This window comes from Varroa destructor, unplaced genomic scaffold (assembly GCF_002443255.2).
Source record: "Varroa destructor unplaced genomic scaffold, Vdes_3.0 BEIS01000005.1, whole genome shotgun sequence".
In the NCBI taxonomy this organism is placed as follows: domain Eukaryota; kingdom Metazoa; phylum Arthropoda; class Arachnida; order Mesostigmata; family Varroidae; genus Varroa; species Varroa destructor.
Window position 1 is genome coordinate 2,809,023 of NW_019211458.1, and position 21,341 is coordinate 2,830,363.

The window sequence follows — 21,341 nt, forward strand, 5'->3', positions numbered from 1 at the left end:
CAAATTTTAACATTTTTTTATAAACAGAAAATTTTAACATTTTTTTATAAACAAATTTTAACATTTTTTTATAAACAAATTTTAACATTTTTTTATAAACAAATTTTCACATTTTTTATAAACAAATTTTAACATTTTTTTATAAACATATTTTAACATTTTTTTAATAAACGAATTTTAACATTTTTTTAATAAACAAATTAACAATTTCTTTTATAAACAAACTTGTATTTCACATGCCGTTTTTATTGCTTTTTTTAATACTGTTGTGTACCGACTAGCGACTAGGGCCTTTCCATGTTTACCACGACTGCCCACGCTCACCAGGACTAACTATTTAGATCTACATTTAACTACTTACATCTACATTTTCCAGCCTACAACTAGCTATTGCTATTTCCCGTGCAGGCAGCACCCCTGTGTCCGCCTACAGCTGCGCCTTCGATAGACCACTCCCACGTTCGTCGGTAGCTGTAAATGTGTCCCTGACGCCTTGCCTTTGAATTCTGACTGATCTGTTGATTTTGGCGGTTTGCTCGCCCTTCAGCACATCCCTGATCTCCCTTGTTCGCTTAGCCAACTCTTGTCGATACTATTCTTTGTGGACCAGGACTGTACGCCACTACGGCTATTAATAATCGACCAACTGCAGCCTGCCCCTTATGGCCATCTGACTGGTAGTTTCCAGGTTCCCGGCCTTGTTAGACAGCTGACCGGGTTTTTTTGGTTCGGTCGCTTCCATGGTATCGGACGCCGGCTTCGTTGCTGCCACTAAACCGTAAAAATACTATGCTATTTTGTGAGCACCTAGCAATGTATCGGCTGAGACTTTTAACAGTGAACTAACAGTTGTTTACTGTTTACATTCTTAACCGAAATAACAAATGTTTTTTATAACACAGTTTCTATGATTTATTCAGCATCAGACATTCCCTTATCTATCGTTCTGATCATGTTTACCTAGGAATTATATTATTATTACCAGGATGTAAGCCGCGGTCTTCGTCCCGCACCTGTCTTGCTATGAAACACATTCTATCTGTATAAAGATAGCTGCCTAATTATATTTATATTAAAGTTAAATTAAAGTAATGAATAATTATAAGGGTATAAAAAGGTAGGACACAGGGCCTGATAGCTTCTTTCATAGTATAGTTTAAACAGTCTTTATTACAACACCAACTGTTCCTGTAACACAAGTTGGGCATTCTTACTCACGTGACACGTAAAGAAATAAACATTTGTACATTTGACGATATATCAACGCGGGCAATGCAGGTGCCATCGAAAATAGAAGAAAAATTGTAATTCAATTTAGAGGAACTATTTTTTTCAAATTCAATCAAGTTACGAAAGCAATCAATTACGAAAATATGCGCCATATCAGCCGCCTTAACTTTTTAAATGACACGTATGAAAGATTCGCTCTAAAAAGCGCTTGAAATTCACTCGGTATTTTGATTGAACTTTTTCACACTAGTGTCATATGCAGTAAGCCGTATGTCGCCGATGGTGTTTCACAGTCTTTACGCTAAAGTATCCATTGTAAGTATAGAGATATGTACTGCATTTTCACTCAGCTCATCGAAATCTTTCCTCTGGTAGGAAGCTGTACTTCTACATAGATTACCATGTTTTCAATATTGACACGGTATATTTTACTTTTAAATTTACGGATAGATGTATAGCACTTCGAATCAGTTCATCGAAAGCTTGCGACTAGTGCCAAGCAATACCCGCTTATATACATATCTGTTGACGCCCGCCGAATGTGGTATAATACCGTCATATGCCACACGGCCGCTGCCTTCTGTAGACGTAGATTCAAAAAACGCGCGCTTTTGCGCACCCCCCTCATCTAATGAGAGTAAGCTGAGAAGAAGCAGATGCAGAAACTTAACTACAAGCGATCACAAAGGTGCTTGGAATTGTATTGAATTCAGAACGACATGTATTGGTTTTTTGCCCGCACAGGATGCAGTCATTGTTGTTAATGCACCTCCGGCGGTAGGAGCCTGCGCAAAACTGTATGATCTACAAGAATTGCTGATCTCGTTCGTGCTAGTCTTGAAGCAAATACTTTTTAGCACTTCTCGTTTAAATCGCTTCTTGAGCGATACTGTTACCCGAACTGCTTACGCATTGGCTAGATTGGGGCGATGATATAGGAAGGCTCCCGAGCATCGAAGTACTGCTACTGTTTATTTCAAATTTGTAGGTGTTAATGGCCAGGTAAGGGTGTCGCTGATGGTGGCGTCTGTCACAACGAGAAACACTAAATGTTCCGAATCCGACGTCCGGCATCGCCCTTATGCGTTCCATCGGACAGCTGGCTCCCAGCAGGAAATAAGGCGTATCCGGTTTGAACCTAAGCCATTATGTATCTCTAAGATTAGTGGGCAACTACGTTACTCACTAAACTACCACGGCAGCAAAGCTGGGCTCACCGAATTTGAGAAAATGAAAATTCTTAGAAGGGAGGTGATGGCGGCGGCTGTGTTCGCCGCACGTTTACGTTTATTATATTGAAAGTATTTGGAACTTGAGGCTAAACCAATGTACTTCTGATCGGATGCAGAAGTCGTATTGGAAGAAATCCGCTCGGCTAAATCTGATAGCTGCGCTGTGTTCGTACGAAACTGGGCGTATGAAGGAGTTGGAGCACATTGGCGCGATAACCTCATTGCCCGAATGAAACGAATCCGGCTGACCTACCGTTTCAAGGTGTTGTTATGAGCAAGCTCAAAGTCACACGCTAATGATCAACGGATCCCACATTTTTGTCAGACCTATATGAGGCTTATCCGGCGTTCAAGCTTGGTGTTGTAGCGCTCAAACCGTCACCCGAAGCGAGAGCGCTTATAATGTGTAAAAGCTCGCTCGTCGACCCAGTTAACTTCTCGCAGTTACATTTGGCTTGCGGTGCTGCTTGCGTCAAGTGGGCCGTACTACGGTTCAGAGAGAGTCCACTGACAATACTCGACGGTAAGTACATTGTCAGCAGATGAATTCACCTTAGCGAAATAACGGCTACTTATAGAAACACAAAGGTATTACCTAAGGAATGGAGCAGTGAATCTCGAAAAGTGACTATGCATAGAGGGACTCGAGGATAACTGTTTTCGGCCTTTTTGTTGATTTTGTTGATTTAGATCAAGTCGGGAGTAGATCCAGCTGACCGTTCGAAATGCGGTGACCTATATTGTTGGAGAATGACGCGCTCACTATACTGCTCGTTGCTGATATCCCTAACGGTTGTATGAAGCTAATGGAGACGAACGCAAGAGCGCAGACTTGATCAAATTCGTAATCTACACGTGCAAAAGCTGTCGGTGAAAAACTACAAAAATCAGTTTAGCCAGGAAAGCGCCGCTGCCGGCAGAATGGACGGAGGTGTCATTCCCACTATTCTAGATTGTAGGGGTAAGGATGGCGGATGGAATCAAAAACCTGCGTAGTTCTGTTTACACGTCCCGTAGTGCGGGCTCTGCATCTCCAAGCGTTTGGTGGTCAATCGCAGGTTTTCAGCGTCGTACGGAGAGTAAACTCGTTTTAGACATTACGCTTATTTTCAAAAAGAAGAGGGCCTTGCGTTGCGAAGCTACGAGATCCAGAATTATTTTGACCAGCCCGGAGTTTTCTTGTGCTCCAATGTCTCACGAAAGTCGTGGCGGGCAGGATACTACGTGCGCCTCACCAGTGTGACAAAGCCGTGTGTGCATGATGGTTGGTTCTCGTTAGGGTGTCGTTTATAACTTATAGGGTACCGCTGGCTACTGGGGACATCACACTGACTGAATGAGACAGAGCCTCCTGTCTGTGTCCTGGGAAAAGCTGAAAGAGTGTTCCCCAATTCAGGACGGCGTTGCATGTGCGTTTAGGATATGCATTGGTAACGGACATTACCTGACGAGATCTAGTCAGGCTCTTACCAAATTGCTGTGAATGCGTTTTAGTAAAATTCTGAAGTAACTGTGTAATTGTGATTCATACAATAAGAACAATAATGATGCGTCTGTTGGGTAGTTTTATTAGTGTTAAAACGCTAAATTAGAAGCTTCTAAATCGATGAATTGTTACAACGAATATTAGAAGACTTTAATTATGATTTATTTACGATATCGCACAATAAGCCGTAATGTTGCATAAGCTGAGACATCGAGTCGTAAGTGTGTATAATTGAAGTATTGGTGATTAAGATTTGAAAGGTGGTACATCTCCAAAAAAAGGTAAATGTGTCAGAGACTACGAAAATTACGGTGTTAAGTATTGTCCTCAAATGGAATACTACTGTTGCCTCCCCTAGAAACCGTTCTTGCGCACTTACAAGCGAGGGACTCTCCCTCTCATGTCGAATTCTTAGGCGAAAATATTTTCAAAGCTCTTTAAGGGAGATGAAGTGGGTTTTCGAATGCAGCCTTCTCACTCGTCTCTCGGCCACCATAAATGTAGCATTGAATGGTTCGCCTACAGCAGCAGCTGATTAACGGAAACAACAGAAAAGTGGTGCTAAAATTAGTAGTGATGTGTCAATTTGAATCTAACGAGTTAAATTATAGATAAGTAAGATTTCGCACTGAAATACTAATTTTACCTATAGGGAGATGTCTTTTTATTCAGCTCGTTAAGACCAATCGGTTGGCGTCAGGAACCACCAAGCGAGCGATATTCTGGGTTGAAAAAATGCTTCGAATACGTTGATGCTTCTTTCAGAAAATATCTCAAATATTTTAAGAAATCTGTTATCAAAATGTCATATCTACCGCATCCGCCTTTCAATCAGCATTAAAAATTTCCACAAGATACCGGCCAAAGTTCTTTGGAACTGATGGGAAATAGACGCCACGTTCGGCTTCATGCCATTTTTATTTTTGAATTATATATATATATATATATATTCACTTCAAATGAAAGAACGTTTTAGCTTATTGAGATTTACCGACTGGTAGCGAAAACTGCCTACGAAGAACGCAAAAAATGAACCTGCGAACACGATATATCAAGTTTTCTGGCCTTTACACGGAACTCCAACGAAAAAATTTCGATTCAACTCGGCAATGGCCTTTAACTAGTTCAAAAAAAAACTATATAAATATTTGACTTTCCAAAAAGCTAAATAAAATTTACCTAGCATTTACGACTTTTCATTAGCATCCATAAGAGGCACCAAGAAGTCTCAAAAAATGCCATTGCAAAATTTTGTAGTCGGCCAGATAAAACCTGCGAAAGGAATCGATTTATATAACTTTCAGTGAAAACAACGCAAATTGTAAACCAACACCTTTTCAGCTATCTCCATTTGAGATCTTGCAGTACTAATTTGGTTATCTCGCTAAATAAGTATTCGAAGATATTGCGGAAGTCGGGATGACCTTAATTTGTAGGCAATGTTCAATGCTATTTTGAGAAGCTAAGACATAGATTTGCTATTTTTTGCTGTCAGAGCCCTCATTCTATGCTAAAAGGCATTTTGTAAAATCAAAAACGTACCGTATCTATTCCAAAAAAGGTGACGCGAAAGGAAATAATTTTCTGTAAGTATTGTATTGTCTGATAGTTCTGTAAAATGCCTTTGCGGCAGATATGTCGATTCTATACGAAACGTCACTCTAATATAATACGTTCTCCTGTAGAAATTAACCTCCCGCTATTAAAGAATAAAGCTTCCCGGTGACGGCCAACCTTGTCCATTGTGCCAACATTCGATTAAGGCATGTCAGTGTGGTCCGTTCGTTCGACGGGGCGTTGAGTCGTGAATGCCCTCAGTAATGGCTTCAGTATCTCCTTCATTCAATATTTTCTGTTACCACGGGTGTAATTACCACTAAGTATCAGGGCCGTGGCTGATATCAGGAACTTTCCTGCTCCTCCACTTAGTTTAAGATGGACGGCTATCACTGGACCTGCCTGGTGAATCAATTTTTCGCGATATGTAAGATTTCTCGTAATCATCAGTTTCGTATGCACTCTATTCGGCTCTCCTTGCGCCCTTCACGACATGATTTCTAGGGGCGAGCGCTTTTGTGGCGAACCGGCACGCAAGAGTTCAACTGTCTATTATAAAACACATCTCGTATTCTACAATTCTTCCCGCGCTCCCATTCAATCTATATTAAACAATAATTCCTACCTCGTGCACTGTTTACGCGTTATAGCTCTATTCGTGCTTGCCTGGTGGCCATCGGTAAGCATCAACAATGAAGCAAACGTTTCGTCAGTTTTTAATGCAAGTCTCAGCTATTGTGGGGTACCAGATATATGGATTGTCCCCCCTAAGTACATTGCGTAAGGGTTGAACGATGTCAGGATAATCTGGAAGTTGTAGGTGACGTTATATTGTCTTGTACATGCATCGGTCGGGCAGGTTGATTGGCGAAATACGTTATAGGTTGGTCTACTTTCTACTTTGAACAAAATTTGGAACGGAGTAAAACTGTGGTACATTGCCGCCATAACTGTTAGATTGAGATATAAAATGGGCACAGTTGGTTGGACGGCATAATTGCCTTTTCGTTGCGTCTCGCTTGCAGTCGTATGCGACATTGATCAGCCTCGTTGTCTTACGTGAAGGCATGGATTTAGGTCAAACAAACACGCTACCCTAGATACTTAGTAGCTTGCAGAAATATATGCACTAAACAATAAAGTGTTTCATTCAAGTAAACGTAGCACATACTTTACGCTATCATATCAGAAACAAGTTCGTCCTTGTCCAATTCCACACAGTTGTAAAGCAGACTGTCTAATGCGGCGTAGTACCTATTGCCTAGAATATGATAAGCCTATTCGACGAATTTCTGAGCGGCGTAATGGATATATCTTGATGTGTTGGAGTCATTTTTAATATTATGTTCAAGAACAGTATCTTTCATTATTAATTTATTGGCGTGCGTTGCTTGTTTTTTACTTTTACTTCACACATGACGACTTTTATGTTTGCTAGAATTTTTCCTGAAAACCAATTTCTAGGATGTTTTTATCTATTAAAGTCGCGTGCTGGTATGTGCTGACCGATGCAAAAGGAGAAAGTGTTATTCGAATTTCCAAAGATCAAAAACTGTTCTCAGTTTTATTCTCAGGAAAAACTTTGCTGAAATAGTTGGTGTCAGCATCCGTACTGGAGAACATCCGTAGGATATGAGACAGCTCACGAGTTATATTTGAATCATTGGTGAATTGTAGTTTTCTGTAATTCTCTCTAAAAATACTGACGAATCTCCCAGTCACGGCACGGTGTTGACGTGATTAATGCGAAAGGCTTGATGGTAAAGCCTGTAAACGTTCGTGATGTGAACTGTAGACCCTTGTCAATAGAGATTGTTTATGGGTTTCAAAAACGTATGTTTTGTAATACGAACATGGTGATAGCTAAATTAATATTTCTTCAACAAAAATAAAAAACATTTTCTCTCCTAGGAGAGCAGCAAAGTCAATATGTACCCACGCAAAAAGCCATACGGCTGCAGGATATTTTTGTTGCATTTTTTTGGAGGTATAGTGAGGACAGTGTCGAATCATCTGTTTGATGTCACATGGTTAATATCCTGTCATCCATTTCGCCCTGGTGCTGCCTAATGTGGTAGTAGTAATTGTTTTAATAATCTGGTCTTTGCCATCAAAATCAAATCATAAATCAATAAATCATCCAATCAAAAAATAGATAATGAACTACGTCGGTTATCGAAGCAGGATAATAGTCGTTAATTGATGGAAACTATTTCTTTTCAGTAAAATGATTGTTTTCTGAAGAGTCATATTGTTGATGGTTGTACAGTGGATATTTTTCAATGTTATCGGAATGCAATGGTGATTTCAATATGTGAACTTCATCAAGCTTTTTTCAACCTGTGTTTATGTTTTACTTTACAACTTTATGTTCAAGTTCTCTAAGGATCTGTTGGTTATAGCAATAGAGCAATAGCAAGTCGTGATAGGGCATAAGCATTGCCGAGTTTATCAATTCTTTTACCCTGAATCTTGAACTAATAGAAGTGTCGTGTTATCTTTGTAATATTTTGGCCGTGTAGATTGAAATTGATACTGGATATGGTTTGGCAGTGATTTATGGCAGGTGAATAAAAAAAAACTCGTCCATAAATCTACTTATGGAAGCTTTGCTAAGCAAAAAATTATCGCTGGAGCTTCTTTTCCGGTTTGCCTATAGTTTTGTCCAAATTTATTTTACTAGTAAATTATTACCAAATTGAGAAAGGGTGTCAGCATGTTGAACAGCTTCTCCGGACCATTTGGATGCTGAGGCAATATTACAGTATCAATGTTATAGTCGTAGTTGCGACTATAATTAATAGTAAGGGCTCGTTGTGAGTGGGTAAAAACGCTGGTTATAAGATATTTTTAGTGGAATTATGAAATTTCTGACATTCTCCTGATCATTCAGACAGGTAGAATTTATTAATAAGTCTACCGATTTCTCTAAAACGGTGACCATTTCAAGAAATGATTATACTTCTGACCCATTTCTAGATAGATACAGTAGCCTCAATCTTCTTCAGATCTTTTAGTGTAATAACGAAACTTAACTAATTGATCAACGTCTCCGTCAACGGAGCATATGGACTTTAGATTTGTCATCTTTATGTCGTCAGATCAATTCATCAAGCCTTTTCTTATGTATTGAGATTGTCATGATATCGACTAAATAGGCTGACACGCCATTTGATTAATAATAATAATAATACGGTCTAACGTTTTGTGAAAAAAAAACTGAGACTATTTTTTTTTTTGAAAATCAAATGTGCGTCTAAAGCTAAAGTTCCTTTAATTCGTCATCAATTTTTAACTGAATAGCTTTTTCCAACATATACCGCAAAGAAATATTCTCCGTCGTGAAGCAGAGTAAAGACACCATTTGGTATTGGTTTTAGGCAGTGGCAGTTTTTTTAGTATATCATTCAGACCGGTAGAAAAATCTACGCATAAGTTAATGTCAACTTTCTTTTCCTTTAAGTTAGTAACATTTAAATAGCATATTCATAGTAGGCGACTTTGTCACAAATGGCAGTTCCTTCCTTAATTTAGAAAGACTGTGGTACCAAACTGGTCTAGACTTTATTAAAGTTGAGCTATTTCTTGCTCCGGGTTTTTTTTCGGATATGAGTCCTCATTTTGGCGTATTTATTCAGGTCGGAAGCGAAAATGTGGAGGTATACATGTGTTAGGTTATTTATCGGATCCCTTCTTGCTATTCTGATACTATCTGATACTACTACTATCGAAGTTGAAAACAATGATATTGTTTTCAACTTCGATTATCTCTACCATTGTATCTGGGTCTCCGAATATTCTCGATCTACTGCTTGCATCTAGCCTAATAGCAACACATTGTAACTAATGGCATAGTGTTTCGGTGATATTTGCCGTATTATTCGAAGTTTGTTATTAAGTGTATAAAGCAATTTAGTTCTTGTATGTTGACTGCACGTAATGAACGGTTACAACGTATCGGTAGAGGTGCTCCTAGTTTTTATCGCGATGCGGCTTTGTTGTTTGTACTCTTCAATAAATCCTAGTAGATTTATCACTATTGTTAATAAAATCGACCCCTGCAATATCGGGCTCAAAAAAGTTCAATAGCTCACGTAGTAGCCTGGTTGAACCATGCGCTTGGGAAGTTGGAAATATTTTGACGAGAATATCTGTTACTACTCGTGCTACTGGATTCTCCAGATGGCTCATATATCATATTCTCTTTTATGAATACTTTACTGCCTCACTCTATTTACTTAAACTGAAAGTCCTGGAAGAATGCACGAACTACAGTGATCAGAACATATTTCATCCAGCTTTTGGATCACAAATCGTGTTCTCTGTCTTCCGCTAGGGTGGCGTCATATTTGGTGATTATGTTTTTATACCAGGGATGCCAGTTTTCTTTCGGAACTTTGTCATGAAGTCACTGCATAATGTAGCTTCTTGTTATTGTTGTTGTGTCGCTGGTAGGGTCTGTGCTTAAGCTATACGATGGATGCACTTTGGAAAAATCGATTTAAAAAAGCTTCAAGGTTCAAGCGTTAATCATCATTCTGGTGTTTTGTAGTAGTGACAGGGAATGTTTTTCGTAGCAGTAGTCAAATCTTGTAGACGGATCAATGGCTTTTATGGCTAGTAGCTTCTTAGGTTATTACGAGCGATTTCGGCGGACTGGCACCTTCTAAATAAATAGCACTACATCTACCATTCGCGTTCCTGCATCTAGTTTATCTACACCTTTTCGAAATAAATCTATAATGAGATATACTTGGCCAGCAATGTCTTTACAGCAAAGAAAGCATTGTAGTCGCACAGACTTAGATCAGGGAATAAACGGGTTACTCAATTCAGGGAATGATTGAGCCATGGAAGTGGGATCTGGCGTTAACATCAGATGTTAGAGCTGCATGTTCTCGATTGCCATGCTAACGGTTCATCAATTTCTTGAGGAACTTTGAAAACCGGATAGCATTAATTGTTTCATTTACGGCTAATAGTAGCAGATGCTCCCAATGTCAACTACAAGCACTACAGTCATCTTGCGGCCGAACCTATGCGACATTGCCAAAGAACTCGACTTCTCTCCAGCTGGTTTCCTGAGTGACTGATCAATGACTGAAATGCCGTTTATGACGACCTTACGCTGTAGGCGTTCCTCCCTTTTTTTTTTTTTTTTTTTTTTTTATAGAATTAGGTTCTACAAATTATACGCGGAATGCACAAAACGTTTTTCCAACTGGCCTGGAGTTTGAAAAACTGGCATGTTAGATGTTTGCATGATCATTTCGCAATAGGCTATATGTAAAATGTTATTTCTGGCTGAAAGAGGCCTTGGACTCTCTTGGAGTTCTGCTTTTGTGAAAAGCCTCTCAGAATGCACTAATGAGTTTTTGCCTCGCTTAAATATTCTAATCTTCGTCATTAAAACGTTTGTACCATTTACGCACTGTGTTTCTGCTTAAAGCTTTCTTCCTCGGTTATTTTCCGCGGCGCTGTGGCCTTGGAGGAACAAGGATTTAATCACTGAACATCGATTTCAGAAACTAAACGGCGTTTCTTCTTTTGAGTCTAATTATTCTGGAGCGAACTTATGCGGCTTTCACTTATCATTTTCTTGAACAGTTCTCATCAGTTTCGGTTTACCAAAAAATTTCGTATACGTATATATATATATATAGATATTTGAGTGGCCAGTAAGTAGCCAGAATAGTTTTAAAAATGTTTTGACGTATATTGAGAAACGTTATATATCTTCAAGATACATACTTACCTAGTAATATGAATTAAAGAAAATTTGCGGTCTAAAGAAAGAATACTTTGAAAACGACTAGGTAGTGGTTGTGTTTAAAATCGTAGCTGTAGTGCCGATGTGGTTACATTGAATAAACATTACCACCAAAAACGAAACTTCTTACACACACAAATATCTGTTTTTATCTATATACAGTTTTAGAAACAGGGCATGTCAAAAAATTATCAATTTAGATGTGTTATTGTGCACCGCTATATATCGTTGCGATAGACAGACGATGTTCTTAATCAATGTTACATCTTTCACTCGCCGAGCAATTTCACTACCTTACATATTTACTCCATTGAACTAGATATTTAGAGAACTGACGCTATCATTGCTTAATACTAGTTTATTTATCTCGGTGAGATTTTTTGTAGACCAAAGATGCGTATGATAGCAGACATTTTGCTTACCCCGAGGAAGGTCATGTGTAGGTAAAGAATAGATAGGGTGGTGTCTCAAGCAGGCTTCTAGCATGCCTTGATTACCTCGCAAGCCAGCCTCACTGAACGGTGAAGGACTGTGACTTCGATTCTAACGCCAACAGCACGTACAACGGTTGGCATACATGCATTGTAAAAGACTCTTTAATGATGGGCAGCTTCTCATTCAGAAACAACGCTTGTTACGTACAGTGATGCCCTCTTTTAAAACTCGGTCGAATTATGGAGGGTGTGTACTTCCTTTCGTGTTGTCCAGGTGGTCGTCTTGTCGAGAAATATAATATAAAAAGCAACGCAACGTGATTTTAAGACGGTGCTAATTAAGTGGAACTCTTAAGAAATTTCAGATTGTATTTAAAAGTGCCACTAGCAGTTTGACGAATATTTGTTAGTCCAAATTTAGGTACTAGGAGGGTAAGTAAAGATAAAAGTTTTCTCAACCCTATTATTATTATTATTATTGTTATCCATTCTCGATTTTTCACCTTTTGTGCTTTCAACCCAAATAATTGAAATACTAATATAAATAATGGTAAAATAACAACTTAATTTAGATAAAATTTCTCAATGAAAGCGCTGCACGAAATAATGAAGAGCATTGCTTTCATTATGAAGCTATCAGGTTAAGCTCGGGGGGAACTGTGTTTTTTAGATCTTTATTATGCATTTCGCGCAGATAAACAGTGTATCGCTCCGCATGATCTTGAGATGATTCTAAAATTGAAACGTTCAGGTTTTAAAAGGTCAAATTTTTGGGCTCCGCGCTAGACCTTTGTAAGCTTTAGGTGGCCTTTTTATGAAGTTACTAGAAAACGAAAGGATTTGTAAAAAAATAAGTTGATATTTGATTAATTCATGGTGTAATCTTCGTTGCCTCTAGTCGTGGGAATTCAAAGAAAATTTGGTTTCGGAGGCGATATTCCATGCTACCATCCATCCACTGTTCTGCAAATACATGTCCAGATAGTGAAGTTTATCGTATCCAAAGATCTTGATCTTACTGGGCGCCAAACTCTGCTTAATATCTAGAATGACCGATTGATAGGATTTTAACCAATGTTAAATGTCCTCTGAACTAAGTGTATCTTTATTGTTTTCCGTCCATTTTTAAATATCCATTTTTAACGCTATCTGTATACATGTTTAGTGAGCGACAAAATGGAAACTGCTTACACGGAAGGTTATACTTATCTGGATATAAGGGAACTGCAACTGAAAACCTTCCACGGAACAATAAGAATAAATACAATGAAGCAGTAGAACTAGTAGAAGAACCCAGTGATAGAAAAAAGCTGCACCGGATTTTGGTTTAAAACGCAAGGTTAGACTAAACTGGGAAAACAGAACGAATAGGGTTGGGTTCAAAAACAGGTCATATACGAGAAAATTGTCCTAATACACCTAGGTGCTGAGAAGCATAAGCATGTTGATGCCATTTGTTCCTAAACGGATTATGGGACAAGCACTCAGTACCGTTACTAATTCTGCAGACCCAGTATATATTTTCGCAGTGACAGTGTCTGCGTATCTGACTGAAGCGTTTCTTTTTAGCGCTGATTGCATCATATGTGATGTAAGATTCCGCTCTAGTTAGTCATGAGATCACCACCTGATATATTAAACCAGACCAATAGGCCATCTTTTCCTTGGCGGCTTGGCCGTGATTCCAGATTTTGAATCGGAATCAGCTCGTACTCGTCAGTGAGCCAGTATATCCGTTGAAGGTTTGACAATGTTCTTTTTTATTTCTATAGATCTTCTGTGCTTTCTGGGCATGTCATATTCATGTTGGAGGTATGTTCAGTTTGAAGATGCTTTAAAAACTAGTAAAGCACATGATTGTCGTTGACAGTTTTGAATTCATTATACAGCAGTTGTCTCCTAATTTCACCAGGAGGTAAATATTTTCTAGTCGTATTACGGTCATCCTTTCGGTTATATATAATTAGAATTTAAGTTTCTATATATATCAGTATTTCGAATTCAAGAAAGGGCTGAATCTGTTTAAAAAAATTGCCGAAGGACTTCATTGATTGTTCATTATCAACGTCTGGCTTGATAATAAATACTAGGTGTATCGGCGAAAGTTACACTTATAGATTCTCCATAGCGAATCCAATCATGGCAATCACCGGTGGCAGCGATTTTTCTTATAGCTATGATGGCCTGACCCGTACCTTTTTCGCGAGGCATACGGTCGGAATAGGGATTTGCCAGCAGTGTAATAGAAGTAAAAAAAAAAAACGCAACGGAATGTTTGTCAATGAGATTAGTTTGAGCTTGGTGTTAAACGTGGCTATTCTTTTTGTAATATCGTACTTTTTCGACAATATAATCTTTATAAAACTTTATAGGTCAAGATACAAGGAAAGAAAAACACTTCAAAAGACTGTATAAGGATATATGTAATGTAGTTTTGATGCTTTTCGAGTTGAACTTCATAATTGTTACATACTACCACCACTACAGTATTTATGTACAGGGAGCAAAAGGACAATATCGCATAAAATATTTTTGAAGACCGTTGAACTTTATTTACTCTCCTACAGAGTTGCATGATTCTTAACATGCGTTACGAGAAATAGAGCAAAATATGAATAAATACACAAGCGCAGGAAGAGTGGAGGTGAAGCTCTTCTTCCTGCCAGTCAATGGCAAAGCTGAATCATTCGGTTTCATTTCGGTAGCAGTTGTAGGATGGCTGGCAATAGGTCGAAATCCCTCCAGTTGAAGTTTGTCGAGGAGAGTCTTAAGCGATAGGCTGACAAGTATAAACTGTGCTAGCTCCAAATTTATGGGTAGCATCAGACCACCATGCCATGCTGTTTTTCGGGTAGAGGAACTTTACGTAGCTACCACGCGTGCTGGTTTGTGGGGGATAAACAGCGGCGATCGCTACGCACATTAACACGGCAGTGTAATGTTCGGGACGATAAGAGGTATCCTTTTCCAGTGCATGACATGTCAGTCTTTATAGGTATCACAAATTGTGCTTTTCCTCGTTGATAAATCACCTACATTACGTTATTTTCATTTTATTCGAACGCCCAATGACAGCACCATGCCACAGGGGGTTGGTTTGGGAGTACAATCGTGCCAATGTGCTGAACTGCTATTTTTACTTATTAATTTGATTACAAAATGCAAATAGGGTTCCTATTGCTTTTCTAATTGAATTCGATCCCAACCGTTAGACCCCAGTTTTCCAGTTCTTCTCAGTGACAGATTGAATTGCTATTCAACGTAGGCCAGCTTGTCGTGCAGAAATATGGAGTTCATCACTATACTATAATAATTAAAACGATGCTTTTTATAATATATATTAGTATTCATGATGTCTGCCTATCTGTTTATCAATGGAGTGCATTCTTGCTCTTATTCAGGGGTTATGTTCCTAGCTTCTTAGGGGTGTGTGTATATGAAGTGATAGGGGCTAGACTGGGCTATCTTCCGGTAGATCCTATCCGGCCCCGTAATAGCTCAGTGGGTAACGTATTTGCCAATTGATTTTAAGGACATGTTGTGAATTAGGTTTAAACTCGAGCATAGAAAGACTTCGTTTGCTGCTGGGAGCCAGCTGTCTGATGGAACGCCCAACGACGATATCGGACGTAAAACGCGAAACATAGAGGTTTTATTTTTATCGAATGCAAAGGCTGGGGGCATAGCACTAAACAGTACTATGATGGCAGCCACGAGCATTGCCCTAAGCGTCTCAATACGCTTTGCAGTTTACTAGTACAATTTACTTTTTTGTATGTGAGTGTCCAGTTGATTATTGCTTTAGTAGCAATCATACAGGGCTCCGGTTAACACACACTATTTAAAGTAAGTATTTGTCACTGTTACTCTTACTATTGCAGGAATGGTGAAGTATAGTACGGAACGCTGCGAGGAGGCACCTCGGAATCGTAATGGCTAAAATGAGTTAGCTTCCCGTAGGAGTTTTTACATTTAGGTAGTTTTCCTGGACAATTAATATTTTTTTCATTAAAGTTTTATCAACCGTTTTCCGACATAGTGAAGATGACCAACAGCATTGTCGCTGCACTGTGTGAGCAGGTTATATAAATTAATGTAAAAATACAGATCAATCCACTAAAGTTCACTGCCCAGGCCAGATACAGTAGAACGTTATATATAACCTCTCATTCTGTTGAAAGGTTGTAGTTTGCTTAGAGTGCATTGACAACCGGACGTTTTTTACGGACATTTGGTCTCTAGTTTAAACTTTAAGATATATATTTCTAATCTAAGTAACCTTCTCATTGACCTATTTCCAAAGCTTTCAGCAGTATTCGCAAAAAAATATAGAGAAAGCGTCATCTTTTATTCTACGAAGGAACTGAGAAGAATTTATTTGGGAATCAGTTTTAAATTTGAAATCTTGAAGTTTAAAAGTACACTACATAAGCATCCAATATAGTAGCTATAATAATAATAATGCACTCCATTTTACAATAATAATTATTGTATACTTACTTTAAAAATTAAATTTAGTTTAATTTCAGAAAATAAACGCGGTATAGATACAAACAGGACTTTCAGATAACCCGACCATGACGACTGACAACGAATTCGAGTTAAATGAGCTAGAAGTTTCAATCTTGTCTTCATCCTACGAAGATACAGCACGCAACACACGAAGAGCTATTGAGGATGCCCGATCTCTTGCTAGCGTCCACGTTAGCAAAGGTGCTCCAAACATCTTAATTTTTTGAGCCAAAAAGTCTGCTTAAATGTTTTTTGTGAAAACTCACGGTCACTTTCTAACCTGATGCTGTCAAACAATAGGGGTACCCTTACGCCTTATAACAAACCCGTAAGTAGTTAGTTGGTAAAGCACAGGACATAGAAAGCAGTGCTATGTTGACAGCCAAATATAGTTAAAAGCGTTTTTATAAATTATAAATTTAAATAGCGTAGCAATAATGGCGTATTTTACTATACTATTATACCATACTCCAGTATTTAAGTCTTCCTAATTTTCCGCTATCCCTTCGGGCTAACAAAGAGCAATTTACGGTATAGAGACTTATCGGTTAAGTTACAATAAGCTATTTTTTATTTTTGGTTTAATTTACAATTTTTTTTGTAGAATTATGCACTTTAGCCGGAGTTTAGACTTATTTATTGGCTTTCTATTTTTTCCGGAAATTCAACGATTGAAATTAGGTTCCATAATCTACGCAGCTTAATGGAGCCAATCTTTCTTCAAAACAAAGACCAGTATAGAAATTTGTCCCAATATATTGCACATCTGGGTATTGGGCTAGCGATGACCCATTAGTACATACACGTATTGCATTTATTCAAGCAATAGCTCGATGCTATAGAAATTGAGATTCCTAGTATTATTAACACTCGGCCGCGCTGGCCGCGTGTATGTGTGCTTGAAGTCATTCACGCTCTCAACTAATTCCTGCCAATCCTCAACGTTGTCTAGCCCTCGTAATTCAGCGATGCCTGTTCTATTTTCTCGAACCGGCACCCTTTCTTTACAAGCTTCTTCTAGCATGAAGGCTAAAGGAATTTCTAAAAAGCACAAATGCAATTTTTAAGCGTAATACACATTTAAATACAATGGCCACGGCATGCAAGATTCCTCTGGCGAAAATTAAGTAATCCATAGGGTTTCAAAGAACAGGATATTCGTGATTACGCAACGAATCATCCTGACAAAGATTTCAGCATGTATTGCCCATGTGTGGTTGTTATTTACGTGTATTCAGGCAGATTAGCTCCTGTATCTAGTACATTCAGGATCTACATTAGCTGCTAAATAGAAAAAAATCGTGTTTCTATCACGAAATCAACGTATCCATGAATGGATAAACGTTGTTAAAAAGTCTACGATGATAGCGAGCTTTACCTCATCGATAGACCGTTCAGGAACATCTGTGCGACAGCAGGAACGAGTGGCGCGTATTCTGTGTACAATACTTAACTGTTAACCGATTTGAATTTCTACTTTACGTACAGGTTTTTTTAAAACCTTCCGCCCTGGACATCTAAAATTTATTAGATATAGATAGATTCTCTTCAGTAATTGCCATTCCTACAATATTCCGGTGTTATAAGTTGTAACTACGCATTGCTTTCGATTCCATTAGCGTTTGTTCAAAATCTTTTTCCTTTTGAGCCAACTTGCGCCGGAGTGCATATATAACTGATTACTACGGTACGTAATAACCCCACTAATTCTCTTGTTGCAGGTATTTTATGGCCTATGGCAGGCTTTTTGCTGATCAATGCAGCGCTAGGAGCAGGCGTTCTTCATTTCCCATCTGCGTACTTCGAAGCTGGAGGTATTTTACCTGCAACGCTTGTGCAGATTGTAAGTTTGCGACTTCTATGGTGCTCCTCGTCGACGTTTGAAATAATTAGGAAAAGTTATCAGTATACGTACTTTTCGTGATTTATAATTGATTTCTTAAATTGTTTACAGACGAGTATGCAAAATGATGCAATTAAATGAGCATGTCGTGGTTAGAGTATTACGCGATAATGTCGCTAGGTTATTGGTGACCCATTTTTGTCTTCGTTTAGCGTTTCTATGTGGGTGGCTATGCTTCAATCAATATTAGTAAGAGTGCTGTATAACCAATGACTTCCAAAAAATCAGCTTGACACTTACACTGACGGGTAGTAAATGTAACATCGTAGCAACATACAGTTGCCCCCAGCAAGAACGGGTAAGTCTATTTAAGGCTTACAACATAGATGCCTACCAGTAGGCTGGAGTGATGCCATCTTACGGCTTATACCCAAGAGAATAGGCGACCTGCCTGACCCATCTTCTTGGAAATCGATCGCGAAGAAAAGCTGCTGCTACAAACCTTTGTCTCGTTTCATCACATGTCGGCTGAAAAAGTGCTTAAAATCGTTCACGTGCGTCTGCTGTACAGCATAAATTTCGTGCAGAATGTTTTGCCTCAAGGCACGTGATATACTGGCTTAAAAGGTGCGCCGTGTCTGTGACAGGCAAAAATGGGCGCTCTTCGCTGTGTTCGTGAACTGTAGATCTGCATTTGATATGGTTTCCAGAGACAAACATTTTGGGAAAACTTGTAGAATCCGGGGCACCACAGAACGTACTGCATCTTATGAGGGCCGTACGACACTGAGTGTAGATAACGGAGTGATCTGACTGGAGCCGTTTGTTTAATAAAGCTGCGTTGCGCAGGGACCTGTGCCATTCTCTCTGCTACTGGATGATATACCATTCCGTATTTAAGATCCGGCGGGGCAAGTACAAACGTAACTCTAATTTGATAATTTTGTCACCCTTGAAAGAAATTGGTTTCATAATCAGCAAGCTCTCGTCAGGCTTTCGTGTTACATAAATAAGGCTAAACTATTCAACACGAACAAGACAAATCGTAAAGCTCCACCGTAGTGTTGCTTCCTACACGTTCCATTTAGATAAGACGAGCTTAAAGCACGTGAACGGCTTAAAAAATCTGCGAATTATCTTGCCTACGAACAGCTGAACCCTCGTAGAGCACACTACATACAAAGTGTCGCGAGCGATGGTTCCAGTGCGGAAATATATACGCCCTCGAAACTTTCTTAAAGGCGCGGGTCTGATGTAAAACAAAAGCGATCCTACTTTTTCCTACGAATTCAAGTTGCCTGAGAATCCCTCATCGAAGTAGCTCGAAAAATTTGATAGAGCCAAATTTTCGTTTCTACAGCGCGCCATGAGCTTGAATTGTTAAGAAGATACCTTCTAAGCTATACGGCGTTGTTCGTAGAGCATCCGAAAGATATATTCAAACTCTCCACTATCGTGGCCTATTCGAAGTTTATCTGCATCTAAAGAGGAAGATGGAAGATATCATGTAATACGGGAACTATGATTGACGAAGCCTGGTGGGGGACGACAGGAATGAATCGAAACCTAGTTACACATATTGCACTGCGTGGGTTTTATCAAATTATATGTAGGACAATGGGTTTTTATTTGCTAGGGGCTATGCGTACATGAACGAGTTGCGTGCAGTGTACTTTAGATATTGCACTATAGTATTATTGTTGGTAAGTCTTGCTGATTAGACACACTGGCCTTTTAATTCTATATAGCGAGCTTATACGTCAATGGGTCGATGCTTTTATACAATGTAGTAGTAAACATTTCTAAGAATAATATATATAATAATAAGAAGTATAGTTGTTTAAGCTGTGCACCAGTAGCACTAATTTGCACCACAATTCAAATTTGCTGAATAATTTTCTTTTCATTAGCATCTAATGTTCCTATTGAGTTTGACCATGATCATTTTGGCATCCGTGGCTGACCTGCGTTGCGACAATGCCTACCACGATGTCGTGCGTACGGCTTGTGGACCAGTTGCGCAACGTCTTGCTGCGCTCTCTGTTGTACTTGCCTGCTACGGAGCGTCTGTCAGTTTTCTTGTTATCATCGGTGATCAGTATGATCGATGTGAGTACAACAACTATAATCGAAGGAAGGTTTCTAAGGTAAAAGTGTAGAAAAAAGTCAAGCGAGCGTAAAGTTCCCGATAAAAGCCCTTTGTCGTAATGAAATTTAGCTGAAATGTTACCTACTGTGTTTGTTACTCGGCAATATAAAATGCACTTGACGGCGTTTCTGTCTATTTAATCGTGGCAAATTGGAACCGAGGTGAGTATACACGGCACAAAAGGCGCCTAACCCAAATGGAATAACATGTACAATTTATTGCTTTCTTTTTAGTATTTTCATCATTGTACGGAAGCCGATTTTGCGACGTGTTCTACCTGAGGCGCGAATTCACCATTTCAGCTACCTCCGTTGTTTTTATTTTCCCATTTTGCTTTTTCAGAAGGCTGGACTTCTTAAAATTTGGCAGGCAAGTGAAAAGATAGTAATTCATAACACGAAAAATGCGTATCACAATAAGCCGGTTTTCTCAAAAAAAGAGTTTAGTAATACTATTCAAGTAAGCCAGGACACCCATGCTTATTTTATGTGAATTTTTTTTAAGCTCACTCTAAAGCAGGCCAAATCTTTAATTTGTACACAACTACAGCTAGGATAAAGCAGTGGCATGTACTGCTGGGTAAGCGTATCGGTGACACCTCAGTCGGGTTTCGCACCGTGACGCACTAGACGAGTGATAGGTGGCGCAAGGGCTTGGAGCTCCTACCCCTGCCTGGAAACGCAACATTTTAGTATTACCTCTTGCTCTATGAGTGTATTCAGGCTGCCTTTCAATAGTCTACTCTTTTTTGTAAGGAGCTCTCTGGCCTGTCCGCGTTACGCCAGTATTTTCGAAAGATACATATATAGTCAAGAAACGAAAATGCATATATGTCGAGACTTTTTTTTATGCTGGCGTTAGAAAAGATTATTTTAGTGCGCGCTAGTATCTTGCATTGCGCTACGTCATAAAACACGTTGTTTTCTAATTCGTCCGCGCATTGCGGGCACATGCAGAAAAAGAGCTTCTCTGTTGGTTGCAAGTAATGTTAAATCTGCCCGTTGAACAGCCGGATCTGTAAGTGCAATAGTTCCCCTGTCGGCTTTCCCGACCAGTTTACAATATATTCGGAACATTGTGTTTTGTCACTGTTTTAGAAGCGTGGGCAGGAATAGCAGTTCATTTGCT

General features: G+C 39.0%; 1 protein-coding gene and 1 long non-coding RNA gene across 14 annotated transcripts in view; both read left to right on the plus strand.

Moving 5' to 3' along the window:
- Positions 1–1,676: 1,676 nt before the first annotated feature.
- Positions 1,677–11,414, plus strand: LOC147755178 (uncharacterized). The gene is made up of 2 exons (XR_015327974.1): positions 1,677–2,985; positions 3,153–11,414. It is a non-coding gene; the product is annotated as an uncharacterized LOC147755178 (long non-coding RNA).
- A 364-nt stretch (positions 11,415–11,778) lies between these two features.
- LOC111251756 (sodium-coupled neutral amino acid transporter 7-like) overlaps positions 11,779–21,341 on the plus strand; it is a 33,099-nt gene continuing 23,536 nt past the window's right edge. For 2 of the 13 annotated variants that reach the window (XM_022808698.2, XM_022808704.2), the window contains exons 1-6: positions 11,786–12,141; positions 15,591–15,685; positions 16,228–16,422; positions 17,943–18,064; positions 19,975–20,173; positions 20,447–20,582. In XM_022808698.2, coding sequence (XP_022664433.1) covers positions 16,287–16,422; positions 17,943–18,064; positions 19,975–20,173; positions 20,447–20,582 — 593 coding nt within the window. In that variant the 5' untranslated portion in view covers positions 11,786–12,141; positions 15,591–15,685; positions 16,228–16,286. Of the gene's footprint in view, positions 12,142–15,590; positions 15,686–16,227; positions 16,550–17,942; positions 18,065–19,974; positions 20,174–20,446; positions 20,583–21,341 lie in introns of those variants that run through there. The other 11 variants (XM_086989172.1, XM_022808708.2, XM_022808701.2 and 8 more) reach the window with 11 other exon arrangements.